The sequence below is a fragment of the Lodderomyces elongisporus genome, chromosome 1, assembly GCF_030384665.1.
Source record: "Lodderomyces elongisporus chromosome 1, complete sequence".
NCBI lineage: Eukaryota > Fungi > Ascomycota > Pichiomycetes > Serinales > Debaryomycetaceae > Lodderomyces > Lodderomyces elongisporus.
The window spans coordinates 3076118-3101417 of NC_083673.1; the positions used below are offsets into that span (position 1 = coordinate 3076118).

The 25300-nt window shown below is 35.9% G+C and overlaps 8 protein-coding genes and 2 non-coding genes across 10 annotated transcripts; 5 read left to right on the forward strand and 5 right to left on the reverse strand. All coding sequences in view use genetic code 12, as the record gives it.

Annotated features, from left to right (window-relative positions):
• Positions 1-245: 245 nt before the first annotated feature.
• ESC4 (regulator of Ty1 Transposition) lies at positions 246-3176 on the forward strand (the record flags this gene model as incomplete). Its single annotated transcript, XM_001528569.1, has 1 exon — positions 246-3176. One exon carries the CDS (start codon positions 246-248, stop codon positions 3174-3176), a length of 2931 nt encoding a protein of 976 aa, XP_001528619.2.
• A 393-nt stretch (positions 3177-3569) lies between these two features.
• Positions 3570-5171, reverse strand: PVL30_001106 (uncharacterized protein; the record flags this gene model as incomplete). The annotated part of the gene is made up of 1 exon (XM_001528570.1): positions 3570-5171. One exon carries the CDS (start codon positions 5169-5171, stop codon positions 3570-3572), a length of 1602 nt encoding a protein of 533 aa, XP_001528620.1.
• Positions 5172-6892: 1721 nt separating this feature from the next.
• On the reverse strand, positions 6893-7022 carry PVL30_001107. Its single transcript has one exon. It is a non-coding gene; the product is annotated as a tRNA-Leu (tRNA).
• Positions 7023-7788: 766 nt separating this feature from the next.
• On the forward strand, positions 7789-7917 carry PVL30_001108. Its single transcript has one exon. It is a non-coding gene; the product is annotated as a tRNA-Leu (tRNA).
• Positions 7918-8828: 911 nt separating this feature from the next.
• PVL30_001109 (uncharacterized protein) lies at positions 8829-11060 on the reverse strand (the record flags this gene model as incomplete). Its single annotated transcript, XM_001528571.1, has 1 exon — positions 8829-11060. One exon carries the CDS (start codon positions 11058-11060, stop codon positions 8829-8831), a length of 2232 nt encoding a protein of 743 aa, XP_001528621.2.
• Positions 11061-13918: 2858 nt separating this feature from the next.
• On the forward strand, positions 13919-16129 carry SNX41 (Sorting nexin-41; the record flags this gene model as incomplete). Its single annotated transcript, XM_001528572.1, has 1 exon — positions 13919-16129. The coding sequence occupies one exon, from the start codon at positions 13919-13921 to the stop codon at positions 16127-16129; it is 2211 nt and encodes a 736-aa protein (XP_001528622.2).
• A 794-nt stretch (positions 16130-16923) lies between these two features.
• RPN9 (26S proteasome regulatory subunit) lies at positions 16924-18162 on the forward strand (the record flags this gene model as incomplete). The annotated part of the gene is made up of 1 exon (XM_001528573.1): positions 16924-18162. The coding sequence occupies one exon, from the start codon at positions 16924-16926 to the stop codon at positions 18160-18162; it is 1239 nt and encodes a 412-aa protein (XP_001528623.2).
• A 713-nt stretch (positions 18163-18875) lies between these two features.
• On the forward strand, positions 18876-20774 carry PTM1 (Membrane protein ptm1; the record flags this gene model as incomplete). The annotated part of the gene is made up of 1 exon (XM_001528574.1): positions 18876-20774. One exon carries the CDS (start codon positions 18876-18878, stop codon positions 20772-20774), a length of 1899 nt encoding a protein of 632 aa, XP_001528624.2.
• A 402-nt stretch (positions 20775-21176) lies between these two features.
• SNX4 (intercellular trafficking and secretion) lies at positions 21177-23147 on the reverse strand (the record flags this gene model as incomplete). Its single annotated transcript, XM_001528575.1, has 1 exon — positions 21177-23147. The coding sequence occupies one exon, from the start codon at positions 23145-23147 to the stop codon at positions 21177-21179; it is 1971 nt and encodes a 656-aa protein (XP_001528625.2).
• Positions 23148-23900: 753 nt separating this feature from the next.
• Positions 23901-25265, reverse strand: DCW1 (hydrolase 76 protein; the record flags this gene model as incomplete). The annotated part of the gene is made up of 1 exon (XM_001528576.1): positions 23901-25265. One exon carries the CDS (start codon positions 25263-25265, stop codon positions 23901-23903), a length of 1365 nt encoding a protein of 454 aa, XP_001528626.2.
• Between the last annotated feature and the right edge of the window lie 35 nt (positions 25266-25300).

Sequence of the window (25300 nt, forward strand, 5' to 3'; positions counted from 1 at the left end):
TTTGTATGTACGACGCGTTTTGTAGGCGTTGTTTTGTTTGTATACTGTTTTCACATTTAATAAAAAAATTAATCAAAGCATAAAGACAACATTCATTCTCCAATAACACCAACTTAACTAGGTTGTACTTACTTGATAATAACACCACTTTTTTTTTTGAAGATACAGAAGCAATCACCCTTGTTTGCATTTTATACCCGTATATCAAAAAAAAAAACAAAGAATAGTTGATTTTAACAAAAGGAATGTTTCGTGGATCGTCGTTTCTCATAGTAAGATCGTTAGATCTACCACGTAGAGAAGCCGAAGACTTGCAAAATAAACTAAAGGAACAGGAGGCAGCCAAAGTTTATATTAAAGATGATTTTGACAACTCACTCAATTTTCTTGATCCACCTTTGGTGACACATATTGTGGCAACTACAGTAGAATTTATTGAATATGCACAAGCACAGAAATCCATGATCCCCGTCACTAATCCAGATTGGGTTTATGACTCCCTCGCCGATTGCAAACTACTACCCCTCAAAACCTACAATCCAGATCCGGCATTATTTCTCAAAAATTGTTCTGTTTGTTGTGCAGACAACTTACCTGAGGGAGATAAGGAACTTATCTATGCAGCAGTCAAGGTATTTGGTGGCAACTATGTTGATGTCTTGACCAAGTATACAACCCATTTGATTGCGATGGACATGACAAATGAGAAATCAATGTTAGCTGGAAGCATATTAGCCAACAAGTTATCGGATGATCCAATTGTGAATATCAAGATCGTGTACCCACATTGGCTAGATCACTGTATCACCATGGGTCAAAAAGTAGACGAGACAAAATACCTCATACCCGATAATAATAATAATAATAATAATAATAATAATAATAATAATAATAATAACTACAGCAACAACAATAATAACACTGACCTGCTGGATTTGAGAAATGCAAAGGTTAGATGTGAAGAGTTGGATCTCATGCTTGATGATTCGCTACCTCAAATTGATGATGCCACAGTGACTAACTTGCCCATTGACTATTTTCAGAACAAAAGAATATACGTAAGCTCAGATTTCAATTTGTCACAGCGGTTGTCTAATTCAGTAAGGGCTTTGATTGAAAAATATGGTGGAATTGTGGCAAACACTTTTGACGAAGCAGACAGTATTGATGTATACTTGGGTCGATATCGACAAAGCGATGCCTATTACAAAGCATGTCAAAGCAATAGAATCATTGTTGGTAATTTGCAATGGTTTTACTCGATTATACTCAAGAAGAAATGGATACTCCCCTTGAATTCAAACATTCTATACTATCCTGTACCAGCAAAACCACTCAAGGCATTTAAAGATCTTAGTATATCTATTACAAACTATTGTGGTGATTCAAGGAATTATTTAATTAAATTGATCGAGTATTTGGGTGCAACATTCACTAAAACATTGACAAAAGATAACGATTTTTTGATATGTGCCAAGGCCACGGGTAGGAAATATGAAGGGTGTTCTAATTGGCTCAATTCATGGGGAGAACCTGAAGTGAATATCGTCAACCATTTGTGGTTAGAGGACTGTTTTATCCAATGGCAGAAATTGGATTATAAGGATCTAAAATATACGAATTTTGGAGGTGAAGTGGGTATGGAACCTTTAATTGGAAGAGTTTGTCTCGACAAAAAGCTAATTGACAAGCAAAATAGTATTTTTGTAAAGTTCACTGGCAATAGTCATGAACTTGATAAAGAGGAGAATGAAGCCGGCGATATTGCTGATAGTATGAGTGAAGATGAAAGCACACAAGTGAAAAGTCCGGTGAAGCGAAGTTTACCCAATGCTCCTTTTGTTCCATCTGCTCCTTTGGTTATGTCAAGCGTAAACACATTGAACAAGAACGAAACTTCACTCGTTGTAAAAGAAAAGCAAGCGCTGGAAAATCAAAATCAAAATCAAAATCAAAATCAAAATCAAAATCAAAAGGGAAACGTAATTACTATTGTCTCTCCGGTAGTGAGTAATAAAGCCGATCCAAATGAAATCAAAACTGCCATTGATCTGGTTTCACCGACGACGCCAAAAAATAATGAAAACAGTCTGGGCGGAATTAAAGTCGACGACCGAAATGCAGAAGCAATGGGACATCATAGGTACGGAGGGCGCTCGGCTGCCAAAAAAGCTGCTGCTAAATTACATGATAATATGAGTGATCTTAACGCATATCAAGCAATGTCAAAGAGTAGTAGGAAGATGAAGCATTATATGGAAGAGTTGGAAAATGCCGCAACAAAGAGGAAAAAACCACTTGCCGAAGCTGGTAATGAAGAAGAAGAAGATGATGATGATGATGATAATGATAATGATAATGAAAAGGATAAGGATAAGGATAAAAAAGAGGATAAGGATAAAGATGCTAACAGAAGTAGAAAGAAAAAGAAACAAGAAGAAGATATATTGGAAATGAAAGAGCACAAGAGACAAAGAACCAACGAGTGTGACATAGTAGCTATCTTGACTGGTTGTGAACTGCAAATCAATTTGACAAAAAATGATTGCGCAAAACTTCAGACTGTGGGAATCAAGATTGTTTCTGACTTGACACGCACCAAACCAAATACGTTAATTGCTCCAAAAATCTTGAGAACCGAAAAGTTTTTGCGAAGTTTGAGTACAGTGGACAAAATCATACATCCTTCATTCATTGTTGATGTTTTGGCAAATATTGAAAACACTGATAATGTGCGATTGCGATACAATGTTGATGACTATCCCTTGGATCGAATCAATAAGGAAACTAGAGCCGAATTGGGTGTAAAAAGTTTGAAATCTTTGCTTAGCAAAACAAACATTCGGGGCCATTTGTTCTCCAACATGACTTTAAACTTGAGTAGTGAACTTAATGGTGGTATCAATGTGATTTCGGGAATTCTAAAAGATCACGGCTTAAAAGAATTCAAAGAGATTAAACCTGCCACTCAGTTTAGCAAGAAAAAGAATACTGTTTTATCATGCGAATTCAATGGTAGTACTACTTCAATTTTGATTGCAAATAAAAACAAGGATTCAAAACTCATTACAAATTTCAAAAAATCAGTTAGTAATGGTATGGTGGTAAGTTGGGATTGGTGCGTTAGATCGATTTTCACAATGGAGCTTCAAGATATAAAAGAATTTGAATTATGAAGAAGAAAAAGAAGAAAAAGAAGAAAAAGAAGAAGAAAAAGAAGAAGAAAAAGAAGAAGAAAAAGAAGAAGAAAAAGAAGAAGAAAAAGAAGAAGAAGAAGAAGAAGAAGAAGAAAAGGTAAAATAATCTCTTCTACTCGAAATATTTATTACTTTCAATCTGTTACATGTAAAGTGTATATTTTTTTGCTAGAAACTCAATGTATCTTTCTCTCTTTTATCTCTTCTTATTCTCTCTTTTAATATACAACATTTCTATACGTCTACAAACAGGGTAAAATAAAAAACAGAATTAAAAAAAGAAAAAAAAAATTTTTGAACATAAGTTTTCAAAAATTGTGCAATTCTTAAGGAATAAATATTTTAGTCAATTCTGGTTATTTATATTTATCCCTAGATGTCTATCAAACTTGGACCGTCATTGCCTCTGTGTTGTTGTTGTTGTTGTTGAGGCTGTTGTTGAGGCTGTGCATTACCAAACCCGTAACCAGTGTAAGCTACATTGATGGGTTGTTGTCTTTGTGGCGACACCTGCTGTTGCGTCTGTTGTTGATAACCAATACCGGTGTTCAAGAATGGATTGCCCGTAGCATTTGAACTGACTCTATGTTGATCATTGTTGGTTTGTCTATAACCAGTACCACTGGAGTTGATGAAATTTTGGGTCTTGGTGTGCTGGTGTGGTATACGGGTGGCACCGGTATTTCCAAATGTATCCAAGCCTGTACCTTGTGATAAAAGATCATTTAACTCATGAGTCTCATTGAATCTGGAAGACGATGTATTTTGCTGCTTGAGTGGTGCAGTAGGTTGGGTGTAAAATTGAGGTTGAGCAGCTTGTTGTTGGAACTGCTGATATTGTTGTTGGTTTTGCTGCTCTTCGGCCAAGTCGTTCAAAGTTTGCGTATGCCCCTTTGTATTATTCGAACCTGCGTTTAATGCAAATGGGTTATTGGAACCAGTCTTCAAAGGCTGTAAGGGTTGTTGTTGCTGCTGCGGTTGCTGAGGTTGGCCATAGTTGAACCCAGTAAATTGGTTTTGCTGTTGTTGTTGTTGTTGTTGTTGGTATGCTTGTTGATCATAGAATCCTGTCTCCATGGGATTCTGGATTGGGTTTCCAAACATGTCGTATTGGCCATATTGCTGTGTTTGTTGATCAAATAATGGTTGCTGCTGTTGTGGTTGTTGATAATAACCAGTTGTCATAAAGAATTGTGGCTGTTGTTGTTGTTGCTGTTGATACTGTGGCTCATTTAAATCTAACAAGTTAGAGTTGTGTTGTTGTTTTCTCATTTCTTCTTCTTCCAACGACAACTTGATAGCTGCATCCAAATCCGGGTCGTTTTCTGCTTCTCTTGCACGATTTGCCTCTTCTTCGGCAGTCATTCTCGATAATTCCAAAGCTCTTTGCAAGTCCTCATCATATGGTTCATCTCTGCCTCTATCTCTGTCTCTATCTCTATCTCTTCTCCGGTTTCTTCTTCTATCAGAGTCATAATCACCGTCGTCGCCGTCATCATCATCATAATCGTTAAATCTTCCCCTCTTGCTACGCTTGGCCATTTGACGTTCTTGTTTTAATCTTTCATCATCACGCAATAAAGAGACTAATTCCTTGGCCTTGACTCTGATAATTGCGCCTTGGTCCTTATCGGCTTCATCAAAATGGATAAATTCTCTTAAAGTCTTGACAATGTAGATATTGTCTTTGGCCCAAAGAACACATTTCTCAGATCCGAACCTGACCAAATAGTCCAAAACAGTAAGGGATTTAGCTATATGTCTCCAATTCTTACCCTTATCGTTAAGACGGCGGTCAAGCATATCCATGATTTCCATAAACTCAGTTTGTGACTGGTACGAGTATGAAGCAATTTCTTCCATATCATATTTTGTGGGCCCCGTGGGGTCATTAGATGTAGCGTTCCTCACAAGCACTTGCGCTGAAGAGTAACCCCCTGCAACGTTCTTTAATGAACGAACTAACTTCGACATTCTCTATGTAGTTTTTTTTTGTTGTTGTTGTTGTTATTGTTGTTATTGTTGTTGAATTGTGACGATGTTGGAAATGACTATCTTAAGTATCAACGAATAACAAATTAAAGTAAAACTATTCTTTTCTTTCCTTCAGAATTTTTTATTTTGATTTTGGTTTTCTTGCCTTGTTTTTGTTGTTGGAAGTCGGTGCTAAAAATTGTTGTTGTTGTTGTGATGATGATGAAGATGATGATGAAGATGATGATGCTCGTGGAATCTGCGGAGTTTCAAACACTTTGTTTTTTATAGGCGGCCTCGTGGGAAGAAACAAGTACGCACTTTAATATAGTTTAACTGGGATTAAATGACAAGACGAGACTGGCTATAAATCCAAGTTTCAATTGCAATTGGTAATTGGTATGTTTCTTTGTTTGTTTGTTTGTTTGTTTGTTTGTTTGTTTGTTTGTTTGTTTTTGTCGATACAATTTTTAGAATGAGTTATTCTTGGTTGAAAAGTTTGAGGTAATTTTTGAGGTAATTTTTGAGGTAATTTTTGAGGTAAATTTGCTACCGTTAAGAAATTGGTCCTTTTGAATTTTGAGTAGTGGTAAATAGTAACAGTAGTAGTAGTAGTAAAAGTAAAAGTAAAAGTAACAGTAACAGTAGCTATGGCAGTGGGTCACACACACCGAGCATTGACAATTGTACCCGAGTGGACAATCAAATAAATTGGAGGCGAGCGATAAGCAAGAGTGCGTTTCTCTTTGTACATGTGCACGACTTTAATAGGACATTTTGTGAATATATACGAAGAGATAATTGTAACTTACTTTAATCAAAATATTTTTTTTTTCATTTTTCATTTTTCATTTTTCATATTATTGTTTAGTTTAGTTTTTTAATGAAATTTGCACCCAACCAGAGTAAGTTTAAAAACAAAAGTAGGGGGGTAATATCTTTAGAATCTATACTTTGTTGATATATGCTAGCTAGCTAAAGAAGAAGTGTGGAAAAGATACGGAGTACGATATAAATGAGGTGGGTAATAAAGCAGAGAAATAACTACTAGTATTATTTATGGAAGTCGATACATGAATGCTGAACTTATGCTTGTGTACAATAGCAATTGTCTGTATGTCAAGATTACTACTTTCACCAGAAATCGAAACTTGCTATAGCAAGAAGCGAAAAAGAGAGAGAGAGAGAGAGAGAGAGAGAGAGAAGAGTAAAGAATCATTAAGACAAATTTGGAATCAAGGCTTAAAGGGTATAATATGGATATGGCGAGTCCGTTACTCCAATGCAATAATCTCTGTTCGTAAATGTATTTCTTTCAAGATTTTTTTACGCCATTTCCCTCTACAATATAATACCCCATGATTCTTACACTATCTCAACTGATCTCTTTTGTGTAGTATCAGCCACAATCGTTGAACTAATTTTTTTTTTTTGTTTATTTTTTTGGAATGAAATAGAATCAAAATTTTTGTTGAGGTTCAACTTTGTATAAATTTATTTGTATTATCTTCCGTTCTTCATTCTTCCAATTATTTACAAAGAAAAAATAAATGTAACCCACGACAAAACTGCTTGGTCTTAAAATTGCAATGATACTATGAACTGTACTACTACAGAAAGAGATTAACAGCTTTACAAATGATGTAGATATATTAAAATGAACAAGACGAAAAAGATAAATACCCAAGAATAAAACATCAAGGAAAAAAAAAAAGAAATAGTGAAGAGTACGAGATTCGAACTCGCGCGGTAGACATACCAACAGATAACTAAGTGATCTTTAAAAGTAGGACATTGAACCTACCTTATAAAACTTAAGTCTGTCACCTTAACCAACTCGGTCAACTCTCCATTTTTAAGACCAGTTTAAATCCCAGAATATATTTACGTAGTAAGAGATTATAGTCTTTGTGACACTATCAATCACTATATATATAGTTATAATCAAAGTATTTATCTCTTTTATTTTTTTGTAAGTATCACTAAGAATGACTATTTTGAACAACCATTAGTTAAAGACCCAATTAAATTTTTTTTTTGCCAATTCCATTAGTTTACCTAATTATCTCTTATTTCGACTTAATCAAAGATGGAGTTGCATTATAGGATTAGATAACTAGAGCTGTAAAAATAAGGTTTTTTTTTTTAAAAAAAAGGAAAATGCATATACCAAGTGATTCAGCGTATGCAGATAATTTTCGTTTAAAATGGAGAATTTCCTTTCCATTTTGAATGTGCTCTGAATCTAATTCAAAGAGTCCACATTAGATTGCAAATAGGCAAAGTTTTAATAGTGAATGCGTTCAATACATATTGCTCAAGTTTTCCTTTTTCTTTTTTCTCTTTTTTCTTTAATTTTTTTTTCATTTGTGTATGTGAGTGTGTGATAGTGTGTTGAAATGGTTGGTTAAGGGGGAGAGAACGAGGAGGTAGAAGTAGGTTCATCTTTGAAGTTTTCATTCATAGTAAGATTGAGTAGAGACCAAATATCACTGGCCAAATAATTACTTTTACCCACCCACCAAGATATTTTGTTCACAAGTCCTAAATTCACGTGTTTGGTATATGATAATCTACATCTTGAGTATTTTTCTGCTGGATTTTTATGAGTGAAATAGGAGAGTTGACCGAGTTGGTTAAGGTGACAGACTTAAGTTTTGTATGGTAGGTTCAATGTCCTACTTCAAAGATCACTTAGTTATCTGTTGGTATGTCTACCGCGCGAGTTCGAATCTCGTACTCTTCACTATTTCTTTTTTTTTTAATTTATTTTTTGCTTTGCTTTTTCAATGTTGGTAACAATTACTTTTCATATACGGAAATCATTAGTGCTTGATTACGGAATGATACACTGTCTCTGATTTCCTTCACCGTCTCTAATCGATTTATAGGCTTTCAATTGTTATTTTTGTAAACTTCAGTACAGTATAATCAATACAAAGGAGACCCCTTTGGACCTATACAGACATTTCCAGCCTTTTAAGGGCACCATTAACGTTTCAATTCAAAACTCTGTGCAATCGAACACTCAATGGCGATATTAGGATTCCAGGACTTTGGAAGATCTTGAGATGCGACCAATTATTCTCTAAATTGTTTTTTATGCCACACCTCGTCCTTGAATTAATTTGAAAGATCTCAACCATAGTTCCTGTTGAGAAACTGCAGCATCTTTCTCTTTCTCTTTCAATACCAACACTAAATACTACCATAACTTTGGAGATTCAAGCCTAGCAAAGATGACAGCGGGTATAATTAACTTTTTTTTTTTTTCTTTTTCGGAAAAAGAAAAGGCAATTTAATGTACTTTTGAAAAATCTTAAACGTATACTGCTCAATATTCTCAAAGTTTCCATAGAGGTTCTCCAATTGACCAGTAATAAATAGTTTCATACGATTTTTGGTAATACATTTTAATACACAACGTATGTCCGATGAGCAATAATTCCACAAGTGGCACTTGAGAGTAGCTAGTTTCATAGAGCTGACAGCTGATGTTGTTTCTAGGCAAAGCCAAGGACTAGATAATCCCGGCATAAATTTCAATTTATCTATAAATTTAAAAGGACAAAGAAAGAATAAATGAATAAATAAATTAATAAATAAATAAAACTACCCATTCCTTTTAAACCAACAATATCAACGTCTATAGGCATCTCAGCCATTTTGTAAAAACTTACGTTGCATATCAACAGCACGACAGATCTTTTCCCTAGTTTCAGTTTTAGGCGCTGGAATTCCGGAAAAGTCAACCATCGGCTCGTCACAAAAACACCACCATATTTGCTCCATGATTTTCAACTCAAAATCGTAGTCACCACCAAGCTCGTTTTTAAATTCTACTCCATATAGTCTTCTCCTCAATTTTGTCACTGGGTCAACGGGGCCCCTTTCATCTGTTAGGAAAAGTGATTCAATGTATAATTTTGGCCAGTTGGCATGGAGGAAGAATAATGAAGACGACTTGAAGTAGTGATAGTCATAGTTGTAAACGGTCTTATCCTCATCGTGTTGTGCTAATGAGTCAGGCGGCGTGGCCACATAGTGACTATCAGAAAGCGCTTTAATTTTCTTTGAGCGTACTGATTGGTTTGGATAATCCGGGTCGTTGGGGTGTTTTTGAAGATAGTCAACAATAGGATTATACTGTCCCATACCGTAAAACTCGTGTTTCTTGGAATTTTTGTCAATTGGTCCAAATTCTCTATTGAACTCGGTGACTTGGTAGTAAGGTAAACCCAATCTGTGAGCTGCTGCAATAAATGTCTCCTTGTCACCTTCGCCCGCAGCACCTTGACTCAACAAGGGGTAGTAGAATAAAGGACCATAGTAGTTGTAGTACATTGATAACATAAGAGTCTTGAAATGCACTCTTTTGTTCAACATAAATTGACCAGTCTCCGAGCTCGCCTCTGGTATGGTGCCCTTTGTATCGTGAAATGAGTATTCCTTATAGTCATTGCTCATACCTCTTCCATCACCTTTAGCGTACGAGTTTCTTACGCGGTGCTTTGGGTCGATAGATTGGCCAGTGATTTCGTAAAAAGTGGGAGATGTCGATCTTCTCCATAAATCTGGCCACAAAATCATATGGTGATCAGTAAATGGCTTGTTTTGAAACAAAATGTCTGGGTTTCTAATGGGTAAGTTGTCGGCATCAAGATACAAGATCCTTTCAAACGAGGAGATAAAGATGGCCATATTTTTCAATTGATAACCCAAAGCCATCATTGGATCCATATGCGGATCCTCATCGCTTCTGCCTTCACTTAATTTCTTGGCGTTTTCTAAAATCGTGTCAAAGAATGACTGTGGAATGTAATCAGTCATTAGTTTACACCTACCGTTTAATGTGGGTAAGATTCGGTCACAAAAATCAACATTGTATTCTTCCTTCTTGAGGACAATGACTTCGACTGGTAGTCTTGATCCGTGATCTCTCAACAATTTGACCGAGAGAAAAACCAATTGGTCGTATTTGCCACCTCCCAAGTAAACTATTCCATCTCCCTTCATAAAATCGTTAAAGGTATTGTAGTCGAGTAATTCCTTGGGCCAATCCTTATCCATTTTCTTTATGAATTTGCTATGGGATTCTTTTAGTGCGTCAATTTCATTTTGTTCCAAAGTGAGATACATGGAGAGCATATCCTGGGTTCTCACCATCTCGTCACGGTATCCTTCACGCAAGTGACCTCCATATATTGGCAATCTTCCTTTATTATGCACGGTTCTAGGAATATTAACAGTTTTCATCTCTTCTTCGCTTTTTCTTTTCTTCTCTGCGTATTTTTTTAAAATCTTATCGCCATTAGGGTAGTGTGCGTCATTATTTATAGCGCTGATACCGGGGTTACAATCCTCGAGTAGAGTTTGTAAATCTTCAAAGAACTTTCGAAACGTAGCTGTGAATTTCATTTCTGTTTTGTAATGATCGACAAATGTGTGGTTGAAGTCAATTTTGAGTCCTTCGGTTAATGACTTCAAGTACTCTTTGTAGTCGTAGCCGTTAACGATTTTCAAATCCATCGAGTCCTTGTCTGCCTTCAAGTCGGAGTTTAAAAAGTTCCAGAGGTGGTGTACTTTGTCTTCGGCCATATCTTCATTTAAAAAGTATTTTTGTAAAACCACAAGGTTGGTATCATCGTCGTGGTGGTATCCAACAAACGCGTGGTCGGCGTTTTTCGGCAGGGACGAGGGTGTAAAAATCTGAAGTTTCTTAAGAAAACTGTTTCCTCCCCCCGAGATGGAGTTTGAAAAGTCCAGTTCATGATATGTGGGTGATTTCAATGCAAAGTAGACATTGAGAAAAGTGAAAAGGAGTATACCCAATAAGATGGCTTGGTTGGGTTTCAATCGAAGTTGTCTAAGCGCATGGATATAAGACATGGTGACACCTATTTCTTTCTATCTTTCGTTACTTTTTTCTATCTTTCGTTACTTTTTTCTATCTTTCAATATTTCTAGTTGAATTTTGTTTCAAATAAAAAATAGAAAGTTAGGAATAGTCCACTAGATACTGGGAACTTTCGACAATCCTTAGTTGTGTTTCACGAGTGACAAGTTGTGATGGCAAGGTTGTTTAGTGTTTATTTGAGAAGTCCAAGTCTTCTTTCCTTTAATGTACTTTCTCCTTTAAATAACAGAAAAAGCCAAAGCAATAAGGTAAAAAAAGAAGGAACAAATCAAAGAAAACAAAAATAAAAAAAGAAATAGAAATAGAAATAAACAAATAAACAATGAATAAAGATGAGCGATGTTTTTAGTTGATGATTGACTTCGACGTAGTTTTATGTTGAGGAAATTGGGATTGAATGATATTAAAGTTAGACTAGTGTTATTAATCTGTCCACGCGTATAACCTGATGGGAGTTTCTCTTTTTTTTTTTTCGTTTTTTCGTTTTTTTTTTTCTCTTTTCTTTTCTTTAATTTTATTTACTTTGTAACTTTTTACTTTCCACCTCTTTATTCTTCTTCCTCCTCTTCTTCTTCTTCTTTGTCTTGATTAAATTTTGCTGTAGTTTATAAATGCCGGTTTTGTAGGCTTTGCTAATTTCACGTTATCTCTCGATGATTATGTAGTATGCACTTTTCCTGCAACTCCTACTTTTTAACCTCCTGTCTCTTTGCCTTTTGTACTATTGACAATCAGCTGCATTTTATCCACAGTCAAATTTTTTTTTTTTTTTTTTTTTTTCCTATTCGTCTCTGCCTCTAAGGCTATTGTTGAGCGTAATCTCAAGCTGTGATGCTGATAATAATGCACGCGCATACAGAGAGTAACAACTAAACTAACCAAGCATAAAAAGAAGTACAAGTAGAAGAGGAGGAGGAGGAGGAGGAAGGCAAGGAGTACAAATAAGGAACAAGGAACAAGGAACAGGGAATATAAACTAGAATCTATTGTGTATTTAATTGAAGAGATCTGCACTAAAGAGCTGAGTTGTATGAGAAATTGATTTAATCTTTTTTTTTTCTTTCAAGAGTTCGAGAATTTTGGTGGAAAAGTGAAATGATAATGAAAAAAAACAAGAACAAGAACAAGAACTAACAACTTACACAACTTGCACATTGTGTACAATGTGTACAACTTGTACAGCGTGTCTTTGATTGCATTCATTCTGTTGGTGAGATGGGTGAGTGTTGATCGTCTTGTAATGCAAAAACGCGTGTTTGTTTGTCCGTTTTTTATTTTTTATTTTTTTTTTTAAAAAAAGTGCCTCTTCTTTTTGTGAATGAGTTAATGAGTTATTGAGTGAGTGGGTGGGTGGGTAATTTGCCTGTGAGTGTGTGCCACACCACCTTTTTGTGCAATCATAGATCCCCCAACAAAGATCTAAACTAGTAGAGGTTTATACAATATTCTGCAACGATCCTTATCGTTGACCAGATTGTCCCGCCTCCTCCTTCCACCGTTGATAAAAGAAGTGATGAGTTTATTACTCGGTAACAGAGAAAAAAAAAAACAACAACAACAACTAATAATCACGTACTAGCTTTCATTCAACCGTACCATATTTCTAATACCGCAGGTTAAATAAAAAAAAAAAAGGAAGGAAGGAAAAAAAAATGGTGATGAAGGATTGGTTAATATTCTTTTGGTACGAACAATCGAGTCGACAATTTGCTCAATAAAAGAGGAACGAGCAAGAGAGACAAAGGATATGAAGAGAGACACTCTCTTTAACACTTTTCGCATAAACCAAATTAAAGAAGAAAATATTAACAACAACAACAACAACAACATCAGTAATTAAGAACTCAATCACCACTGGATAACGCCGCCTCTTGTATATTCAATTTAATAACTAAATAAGACAAAAAAAAGAACAACAATAACAATAACAATAGCAAAAATAGAAATAAACAAATAAAGACAAGGATATTGGACAATTGGTACTTTGCATAATTCTCATTTTTATTATGGTTTTAGTTTACATATCGAAACAAAACACCGAATAGGAAAGAAGGAAAGAGGAAAAGCAGGAAAAGCAGGAAAGAGGGAAAGCAGGAAAAGAAAGGAATAAGAGAGAAGGAGAGATCCTTTTTTTTTTTTTTTTTTTGCCAATACTCAAATTAACAAAACAATATAATGAAAACAAAAGCATAACAACTTTATAAAACAAAGTTGAATGGTTTCTTGAAATTTTTGTACCTAGTCACGTGTGTATAACAATTCAATGTAAGATAAAGAATGTATGTATATTATTTATATATATATATATAAATATATATAAATATATTGATTGAATATTTGCGACACTCTAACTGTTTGAGACATACTTCTTTGCGACATTGATAAGGGACAAAAACACACTAATTATAATAATAAATAATAAATAATAAATAAGTAGAATGAGAAAGAAGTTTTGTTCTTCTGAATTTCTCCCTGCCTTCCTCTTCTTCCGTCTTACTTCGCAACAAACTTTCGGACACACACTGTATACTGAGAGACAAAGACAAAAGACAAAGACAAAGACAAAGACAAATTGAGACTCTGACTCTGACTCTCACTTTGTAAACAAATAAACTCTTATCAGTAATAGTGATTGTGCACTACAAACAGATATACACACTTGATACTCACATGCACAAATATACACACATACAATAGATCAAATATAAAGCTCTACAGCCTAGAACCAATAGCTAATCCACACACACACACAGGTATATATATATATATTTATATATATACGATTATCTACACTATACCTACGAGCTAGAGAATTGCATTCACCACAATCATGTCTAATGGGAACCTCTTTGACGATATAGAAGAAGACAACAACCCCTCTTTCTACTACGGCAATCCTTCCATTTTAACTGACCCATACCATACAACTAGCAATAGCAACAGCAGCAGCAACAACAACAACAACAGCAACAACAACAACAGCGCTGAACAGAATGCCGAAAACAAAAAAGAGATAAAGACAAGTGGTGCCATCAAGACTCAAGGTGCTACAAGAGCCAACGGCAGCAACAAGAGCAAGACTAATAGCAATAAACAGTCAAAGAACCACAAGAGCTCTTCCCCATCATCAATACCACCTCCTTCTTCTCAAAAACAGCAACAACAGGAGCAACAGCAACAGCAACAGCAACAACAACAGCAACAAATCAACAAGACATTCCAACTGCATACTGATGACGAATACCCAACCGACTTGGTCAACAGCACAATTGGCCTTTCAAACAAAATCACCCAGTTGCTCAACTCCAAAGACTTGAAAATCGATATTGTAAACTCTGAGAAATTGATCAACTCATCCATCATTGTGTACACAATCCTGCTCGTATCGGAAAAGATTGATAGCAAAATAGTCGTCAAGCGAAGATATAGCGAGTTCAAATCATTGCGAGATAACCTTATCCGGCTCTTCCCTACATTGATTATACCACCTATCCCTGAAAAACATTCCATATTGAGCTATTTGTTGACAACAATAAACACCGATAACGAATCAAACATAATCGAGATGAGAAAACGGTACTTTAAATTGTTCTTGGACGATATTGTATTTGACTCAAATGAGTTGTTGAAAAATTGTCCATTGGTTCACAAGTTCTTGGACCCAAACTATGAATTATGCTGGTACAATGCATTGAATGAACCGCCGATAAACGTTTTGCCAAACAACTTACTCTTGGCCAACCCAGTGAACCCGGCAGATCAAAATGGACTATACTCCATTTTGCCCATTGTTAACGGCTTTGATATTAGCACCAGTAAGCATGACAACTTGTCCAACTTGAAGAAAATCAATGACGAGTTATACAAACTAAATGACCAGATCAAGTTATTTGAACTCAGAGGCTTTGAACAAGACCTCAAGTTCAACATTCCCGATGAAATGATCACTTTTGAACAACGGTTCCACAAGGTCATCAAGAGCTTATCGCATTTGAACAAAATTGATTTAAAAACAACAAAGGATTACAAAGGATTGATCAACATTTTGATTGATCTTGGTGGCAACCTCAACAATTTCTCGTTGCAGATATACCAACAAAAGAAACACGACTTGGATATCGATGAAACCGAAAATGTTTCAAATCAAGAACAATCACATAACGACTTATCCGAGACAATTGAGAAATTTGGTTCAACAATGGATCAATCTTTTCTCAACTTTGAAAACTTTGTGTTTAATCAATTGATTCCACAATGGCAGGAACCAGTGAATCAAATATTGCAGTATAACCAAACGGCATTGAACTTGATCAAATTTTACAAATACAAGATTATTCAATTCAAAGTGCTTTACAAATTAAAGTTTAACAAGTTCCAACAATTGGTCAATTTAAATAGCATCACTGGTGGTGGTAACTTGAGTAGCTTGAGTAGCTTGAGTAGTTTGCATGGGTCAGGTAGTAATGGCGTTAGTGGCGGAAATGGCAATGGAGAAACGCTCCAAGCATCGACTAGTGCAAGTAGTTTCACATCTGCGAAAACAGACGAAGAAGAAGATGCTGTTGTCATCAACTCGCTAGACCATCTCAAGGAGCTTAACAGCCCCACATTGAACAATGCATTAAAGAACATTTCACTTAAAAAAGTTGCCAAGAAATCATCATGGTATGGGTTATTTGGCGGAAACAACCAGCCAAAGAAGTTTAATTTCCAATTACCAGTAGATGAGTCTAGTCGCCCCTCGTCCAATTCTTCACCTATGCTTGGTCATACACAAAACCCTACGGCATCAATCAAATTCAAATTGGCACATTTGGAGAAGGAATTAAACAAGATCAACCAACTTATCGAACTATGCAATGATGACATGATGCTGTTGACACAAGCAATAATGGATACATTTAATGAATTTATGCGGAAAATGGAAAAGAAATGGTTAACAATAATGATAAATTATTTAAAGAATGGTAAGGCATTGTTTGAAGAGAATTTGACAAATTGGAAACATTTTAGAGAAAGTTTTGAAGAAGTGATTACATAGATTGTGGTGGTGGTGATGGTGGTGCTATATATATATATATATATATATATATAAATTAAATCAATATACTGTTTGGTTGAATTTCTTTAGAGTTTATTTACAAAATATGAAACTTGATATAACTATTTTTCTGGGTGATTGATGATAAAATAGAGGGTTGATGGTGGCCAATATCAAGAATAGATTTTTTTTAAAAATAATAATAAAAATAAAAAGAACAACAACAACAAAAACAATACAAGTTTGTTGAGTACTGTATTGTCGTATTTTTTATTGTCGTGAATCTTGGCTTTTCTTTTTTTTTTTTTTTTTTTTTTTTTTTTCAGTTGCCAGCTTTTGCATTTTCATTTCTCCCTCTTTCCATTCTAAAATTTTTTAATTTTTAATTTTTTCTTGTTTTGGTGGCAAACACCTTTTCGGTACTTTATTTTTTTTGGTGTGGGATTTTTTGCGACAATGAATAATCAATGAATAAATAATAATAATAATAATAATAATAATAATAATAATAATATTCATGATAATTATAATAATAGTATTAGTAGTATTAGTAGTGAGCAGTATTGGTAGTAAAAAGAAATAGACAGGGCTAAATTACACATTGGATTTGACACTGGAAACAAACGATTTGTTTTTTCTTTTTTCTTTCTTTTTTTTTGCAACAACATTCACAACATCAACGAAGAATACAACTTTACTTGATTAAACTCAATCTAACTTAGCTTAACTTAACTTAGCTTAACTGAACTTAGCTTAACTGAACTTAGCTTAACTTAACTCATCATCTAGTCAGAATGTCAGCCATGGATATTGATTCAGACGTCTCCACAGTCTTGGCCACGATAAGACTGGAGCTCGACCAATCTGAACTCGTTAGCATCTTTTACCGTTTGGAAGATTACTATGAACGTAAATTATGGCACCAACTCACACAAGTGCTAGACGAATTGTACTTTGAAAACCCTGAATTTATCACATTTGAATTAAAGAACAAAGTCTACTCGTTATTTATTAGCCAATTCCAAACTAAACTCAACCCTATAAAGATTATCGATTTCCTTTTGGAGAGTTATGAACCCAACGAGATTTTGACTAGATTACAGGACTTGAGAGCGCAGTTTGTTAACAGTTTGCAAAAAGAGCACAACTTTAAAGATGCACAGGATCCAGAGTTTTTGAAAATTGTTCAAGACGACGAGGCATTGATATATGTCGATTTACAAATTGCTCGATATGATTTGATTTTGAAAAAAATTGATGAGGCTGAACAAATCTTGAAACAATTGGAAAAGGCAAAGTTTCAAGAATTGAACAATGACTTGAACCCCAGAATCAATGCCGCATACTACTTGGCCAAATGCGAGTTGTACAAGCTCCAGGAGAATTATAATGAATTTTACAAGAATGGTTTATTGTATCTCTCGTCAACTACATCGTTAAATGACAAGGAAGAGAAGGTGAAATTGTGCTACGAATTGTGCATTGCCGCCTTGTTAGGTGACTCTGTATACAATTTTGGTGAATTGATCTTGCATGATATACTCAAAGTTATTGCAACACCCGACCTGCAATATAATTGGTTGTATCATCTTGTGCAGAACTTGAACTCGGGGAATTTGCAGGAATTCAACAAATGGCTTACAGTGGCATTTGAAAAGTCGCCTTTTTTGAAACACCAAGAACAATTTTTGAACCAAAAGATTAGAATCATGGCCTTGCTTGAGTTGATCTCAGTAAAGTCATCATCGAGTGCAATGGACAAAACATTGACATTTGATGAGATTTGCAAATTCACAGGCACGAATAAAAAGGATGTCGAGTTATTGATGATCAAATGTTTCTCATTGAAATTGATTAGGGGATACATAGACCAAGTAGAGGAAACCTTAACGGTGACCTGGTTGCAACCTAGAATTTTGAACTTGGACCAAGTAAAGACATTATACAACCATTTGACGCAATGGGACAAGAGAGTCGATCTGTTGGCCAAGACCGTTTATGAAAGTGGTGGCACCATTTGGGCAGGCGTGTAAAAACTACAGACTAGGAGAAGTGAAGGAGGAAATGGCGGAGGAAAAAAAGGGTGGGGAGGGGGGGGGGAAAAGGTATTATATAATAAATGGTTTTATAAACTTATATAAGCACCGTATGTAGTGAGGTTGTTGCATATATAATGAATATTTTGACCTCTAATAAAATCTCTTTCGACTTTTTGCTGAATTGGTGTGGCAAAAGAAGGCAATAGTCTCGGCTGTAATTTTGTTTAACTTTCGCAATCGATGATATTCTCCATCCTTCATTCATCACTTTCAACCCTCCTGTCCACCCCTTTTCTTTTTCGCATTTTCGCATTTTTGCATGTTCGCATTCTCACGCATTATTACACTGACCCACCCACTCACTCATTTGCCCGCTTATACTTCCAATACACCCACACACACACACATATATATGTATATATATATGTATATGTATATGTACATACATTAATTTCTCTCTTTTTTCTTTCTTAATCCCTATAAATTTTTATTTTTATTTTTATTTTTATTCTTAATTTTTTTTTCTTTCACACAGACCCCTATTCTCCGAACTTTTCCAAGACTCGTGAACATTTTGTTCAAGGTTCAATTTTACTCAGCCTTAGAGAATTAAAAGCTCGAAAGAGAAAGAAGATAGGTTTACTCTTATTCAAACACAGTCCATTGAGAAGTTAGACCCAGACCAAGTTCGAGTCCAATCTGAAACAATGCAGTTGCTATCGATAGTGCTATTGTTCGTCACAAGTGTTTTAGCAAACCTTGCCAAATTCGATAATGACGAATACTCTCAAGTTTGTGCTGGAGTTTACTCCAAGAAAGATTGGGGTGGATCGTTTAAACCACATATTTCACTCACACTCAACCAATTCAATGACCACAAATACAACTCAAAAAATAAAGACCTGCAAGCATCCGACGCCGACGCCGACGCCAACGATGCTGATGGTGTTTCTGTGAGTTACATTATTTTCGAGTACAAGGACCTCGTCAATATTGGAGAGTATCTTGGTGATGGGAAATATAAATTCATCTGTGACGACTATGCAATCAACGACTTGAAACTTTGTAAGGAAGAACAAAAGGGTCAATTTATAGTCAATGCGAACCAGACATACTTTACAATTCTCACTTCGCAAATCACACAATTAGGGCCAGTGAAGGAGATTTCGTACCCTATTAATGAAACAGGTTACTATTGTGTCTCGACTTTCAGCGTAGATAAAGATGCCAAATACAGAGGTACAATCAACTTTCAAAATGCCTTTGGACAATTGAACGCCAGCGAGATCCCGAAGTTACCCGCATACGGAATTTTGACCTTGTGTTATGCCATAGCGTTGGCCTTGTTTGGTTTCCGTTTCTTTGTCAAGAGAAAACAGAACCAAATCTTGCCTTTGCAAAGGTACTTGCTTGCCATGTTGGGTTTCTTGACCTTTGATACATTGGTTGTTTGGTCATATTACGATTGTATCAATAGAGTCAAGTCTCCTAGCAACGGTTTTGTTATAGCATACATGGTGTTTATGGCCATTTGCAACGCCATTAAAATCACATTTTCATTCTTTTTGTTGCTTTGTATTGCATTGGGATACGGCGTCGTTAAATTGAAATTGAAGAAAAGCACCATGTTTTGGTGTAAAATTCTTGCTGCTTGTAATTTCGTGTCGAGTTTGGTGTATTTGATCTTTAACTACTATGGGGGGTCGTCAAGTGCTTTGGTGAGTTCTCAGAGTATTGAAAACGTTGATGCTGGGGGATTCTTGGGGTTGTTGCCATTGATACCCATTTCCATTGTTCTATCGATATATTACGTTACGATTTTGTCATCTATTAGACAAACAACCCACAATTTGCACCAACAAAGACAAGTCATCAAGTTGCAATTATATCAAAACTTGTTTAGAATCATTTTCTTTGCCATCATAATGACCTTTTTAGGTTTGACTTTGAGTTCATTCATCTACTTGAGCATGTCAACCACTGATATGTTTGAACAACACTGGAAGAGTTCTTTTTTTATATTTGATTTCTGGCCAAGTGTCGTGTTCTTTGTTGTGTTTATGATCATTGCATGGTTATGGAGACCAACAGAGACAAGCTACATGTTAGCAGTCTCGCAGCAATTGTCTGGAGGTGGCGATGATGAAGATGGTGACGGCGATCCAAATGACCCAAATTATCAAGGTCCAGGTGGCCGTGAGTTTGAATTAGACGACTTGTCGTTGTTAAGCCACGACGATGATAACGAGGAGGACGAGGAAGGCGGTCATGCAGGTAACATTCTTGGACGAAATAGGGTTGAGAGAGATAGTTTTGATGTTGGCGATGATCACAGAAAAGATCCCTTTGCCGATCCAAGTAATAGTTCTGTTAAAGGCAAAAATTTGGGATCGAATTCAAACAATCAACTGAAACCACCAGGATATAACGAGGTTGACCACAGAGATAGTGGTGAGAACAGTTTACACAACAATAATAATCGGGATAATGTACCGACGGATTCAGCAAATGGTCAGACATTATTTGAATTAGAAGGAGAAGATAGCGAACCCGAAGATACAGAAGAAGATGATAGATTGAACAATAGGTCTAAGAAGGACAACTGATAGCACTGTGTCCATGGAGTTGTATATATGTACACACACACACATATATATATATATATATATATATATATTTACATACAAATGGTTAACCCATGTGAGAATCAAATAGAATCCATTTATAAGCATTCAGAAGTATGTTACCGATTAGAAAAAAAAAATTCATCTCTTTATTAATCAGTATCATCTACTTTCAAGAGTGGAAAAGAAAGTTTAAAGTAAAAAATTATATAAACAAAAAACCAATGTAGTTTAAATTACCATGAAAGATTACTAAAATGAAAAAAAAAAAAAAGAGAAAATCAAAGAATTGAATGAAAAATTCTGCAATAGTTTATGTCGCAATATTGTTGCTCTTTATTTTTTTTGGTTTTTTTTTTTTCATTTTATTCTCATCATCAAATACTAGTTGAGTTCTTCTAATCTTCTTGTAAGTTTTGCCTCAATGCTAGTCCAGTTATCAGCTAGACCACTGTAAAACTCAATCTGCTTATCACAAAGTCCAAGCATTGCATCTTTCAATTCCAATTTATTGAACCTATCCCAATTGGGGTACTCGTCGTTGATGATTTTGTTTGTGAATTCATTAACCAATTTCGTTTGCAAGGTGATCTCATCTTCTAGTTGAGCAATTCTATTTTGCAATTTATGGATCTTATTTTCAGACGAAGTAGAACCAATGTATGGAGTTGCTGAGGTAGAGATTGTATCTTTGATCAATTGCGTTGTGTTGTTAACCAAACCTCCACCAACGCTACCACCGCCGTGATGATATGAAGATGCTGATGTTCCAGGATAATCATGTGGCTGTCCAGTTAAATTGCCAAGCTCGTTCCTGCTCTTGTTTAAATAGTCTTGTAGTACTTGCAAATCAATGCGCTTGTTGTGTTGTAATTCAATCAAGTTTGTAAGGTTAATGATGTATTTTGAACAATCTTTCAACAGAACTAGAAAAGACTCATCCATATAGTTGTGAAGTTCATTCCACGAGTTCAGAAAATAGTCTAAAGATTCGGCAAATACCTTAAAGTTGGATGCAATCGACAAGTTTTCATCGACAGAGTCCTTTTGCACAATTGACAATTTTTGAATCTGGCTCGAAAACTGTTCATAGTCAATACCCAATTCTTTATTCTTTCGATTCAATTTAAGAAAAATCCGGTCCAACTTTAACAAATTCTCATACAATTTCTTGAGTTTGTCATTTATTTCCAATATTTCTCGATTTGTCTCCTTTTTGTGCTTTGATGAGGTCAAAAAATTCATTACTTTTTCGGTTAAGAGATCTTCATTGACAACTTTGTTAACGATACCTCCTCCCCCGCCTGGTTCGCCATTTGTGGTTAATTCTTTAATCTTCAATGACGTGGTAAAAGTATTCCAATCACCGCTGTCGCTAATAAAAAGATGGAAAATTGACAGTTGTGACAATTCTCTGTGCTGAATGATAAACCGCAAGAAACGATCAAGCGAGTGTAGTCTTTTGTGGACAAATTCATGGCTAAAAGTGTCACCTACAAGGTATTTTATATTCAGCTTCGAAGGTAATGGCGGAATCATTGCAGTTGGAAAGTCATTGCTGATGCTTTCATACAAGTATCTAAAATCTCCGTACCTTCTACGTACGGAAAATGTTAAAAATTGTTCTCCAGATTTAGGCGCTTTTTCCTTTGTGAGTTTGAGAATTGAAGGGTTGTCTGTTGTAGTGGTGACAAGGTATGAGATAAATGGCTTGGAAGATGCGTCCAAGTCACGAGTAGGATGAGTGGCAGACACTTTTATTGTGTACTTGTCGTAATATGAAGTATCCACTGGTACAGTTGTCGTAGTTTCAGCGGCGGAATCTGGGATACTATTATAACCACCATTAGTGCCATGTCCATTGGATAATGTAGAGGAAGTTGTTTCAACGCGTCCTTGTTCTTTAGTGTCATTATCTACTGATTTAGTTGCTGGATCTTGAGACGACTCTATTTGACCTTCACTTAGCTTAGCAGAAGCTATAAGCAAGGAGTTGCTTGGGTCATCATCGGTGTTATCGTTAGTGGCATTATCATCATTGCTTTTAGTGTTATCATTACCATTATCATTATTGTTCTCATCGTAGTTTTTTGTTGCTCCCGTCTTTCCGGCAGCGTCCAGCTGTAAACCCTGGTTCTCGACTTGCTTAGCCACTTTTCTTCCACCCTGAGTGGTATCCTGCTGACTTGTCTCAAAGGATCCCGCCTTCCCTTGCTCTTGTGGCTTTGATTCTATAGGTTCTTCAGCAATTGAATCAATGTTGTTGTTGTTGTTGTTGTTGTTGCTTATATCGGAAGACCTTTCAATTTCATCCCTGTCCCATTGGATGGATGTGAACTGGTCTTCAGAAGCCATAGTTGTACGTGTAATTGTATGTAAACTTAGCAAATTGTTAATCTCTTTTTAGCTTATACTTTTCTTTTTCTTTTTTATTTTACAATAAACTGATTCTTTTTGCTGTTTGAAATAAGAAAAGTGAAGATGAATATGAGGGAGTTAAAGTGTTGCAAAGTAGAAAGAAAGTATAGTGGTGGCGCTGATAGAGCGTGGGGCAAGTAGTAATTTAATTCTTAATATATTTTTTTTTTGGCGCACATCTTTTGTTTAGTTGTGACTACTGGCGATAACAGAATCCAAAGGAAAAAAAAATAATAATAATGAAGAACTGAAAGAGAAGCAACGCAGGGCAGGGAAGGACAAGCGAAGCGGGGACAGAAAGAGAGAGAGAGAGAAATAGACTGACGCGAGATAAGCCAATTCGTCTTATCTCCATTTCCTCCTCCTCCTCCTCCCCCCTCCTCATTCTGTATACTCCTACTTTTAGTTAAACTCACGCGCAAGTTCACGTATACTTGCAGTATATCATTACAGTGTATCATTACTCAACGAATCAAACAAAGTCGACATTTATGCAATAATAACCTGCTCAATATTTCGCTTTAGTATCTATCTTTTGACTGAAAGAAAAATCAATGAAAAGGAAGAAGAAAAAAATTAAAAAAAAAAAAACAAAACAAATTGAGACAAAGAGAACCAAGACAAAGCAAACCAAAGAATATGAGAGTTTAAAACAATTTTAAAAATGTACATCAAGTTCTATTTAAAAGTCTAAAGAATAAGCCACACTCCACAGCCGATGATGGAGATACCAATGACCGCAGTGATGATACCAGCACCTGCCTTGTCTCCACCATCCAAGCTCAAAGGTTGTGCGTTAGCCTTTGTAGTACCGTATCCGCTCGCTGGATGAGATTTTGAAGAACCACCGTCGTTTGCAGTATAAGGTGCGGGTCTCTTTGTTGACATGAGGTTTTGCATAACTTCCAACGCAGACATTTGTTCGCCCAATCCATACAATCCATCCCAACCGACAGTCCAGTTTGTCCAAGAAAGACCACATGTGTGTCCATCGGATCCTCCCGAACAAGAGCCTGCAGCTCCATTGGCAGAGTCGACTAACCATTTATTGATAGTGGGCTCTGTTTCGGGTACCAACACTGACGTCAAGCCCAAAAATCTCGAGAAATATGCTTTAAATGATCTTTGATCATTGTTACATGTATATCCCGGTTGGCATGCTGCCTCGTACATAACCATACTACCCGTTTTGTTCATAAAAAACACCCGGGAACTGTGTAATAAATTTTTGGTGTAGTTGAGCCATTTTTCTTCTTCGGTGTAGTTGTAAAGATATGCACAGCCCGCAAGCATGAGTCCTTGATTATAAGTCCATTGGTATTTAGTAATGTTGGAACAATTGTTTGCAATCTTAACACCATCATAAACAAACCACTCATTGCCTTCAGTGAGCAAACCAGCACCATACATCCAATTCCAAACACGTTCCGCCCACTCAACATATGAGTCATTACCAGTAAACCTGGCCAACCTAGCTGCCAAATGGAACAAGCACCCATTGGAAACCGAATTCTTGTAGTCATATCCGGAATTCCATTGGAAAATCTGCCATCTCAAGCCTCCATTACAATCTGCAGAGTCCCATCTAGCAGTCATTGTGTTGAAAACAGCTTGTGCCAAGCCTAACCAACTAATTTCATCACTGTCTGGATTACTAAAATTTCTTTCTGCTGCACCCATAACTGCGATTCCCCAAAAGCCTTGGTCATCATTACCTTCAGTAGTACTCTGGTTTAATGGGATATAGTTGTTATCGTCGCCGACTTGATAAAGCAACGCTTGCTTAATCAAAGGGACATAAGTGTCATTTTCAAAGAAAAAAGTGTAGTCGATGAGCGAACCCCAAGCTCCACCAGCTTCCCACCAATAATATGGCGCAACAAACTCACCAATGGTTCCACCATAGTTGTAGCCATCGTAATAATCTAATATACCATCTGCGATCAAAGCGCAATCTTCTCTAATTGTTGTGTCATTATTTGTGTCGAGCCATATGGCTTGTGTAAGCGTAAGGAAGCAAAATGTGATGAAACAGGAGACCAGCCTCGATTTCATTTTCTTGGGTAATAATTGCTACGATGAAGCAAATA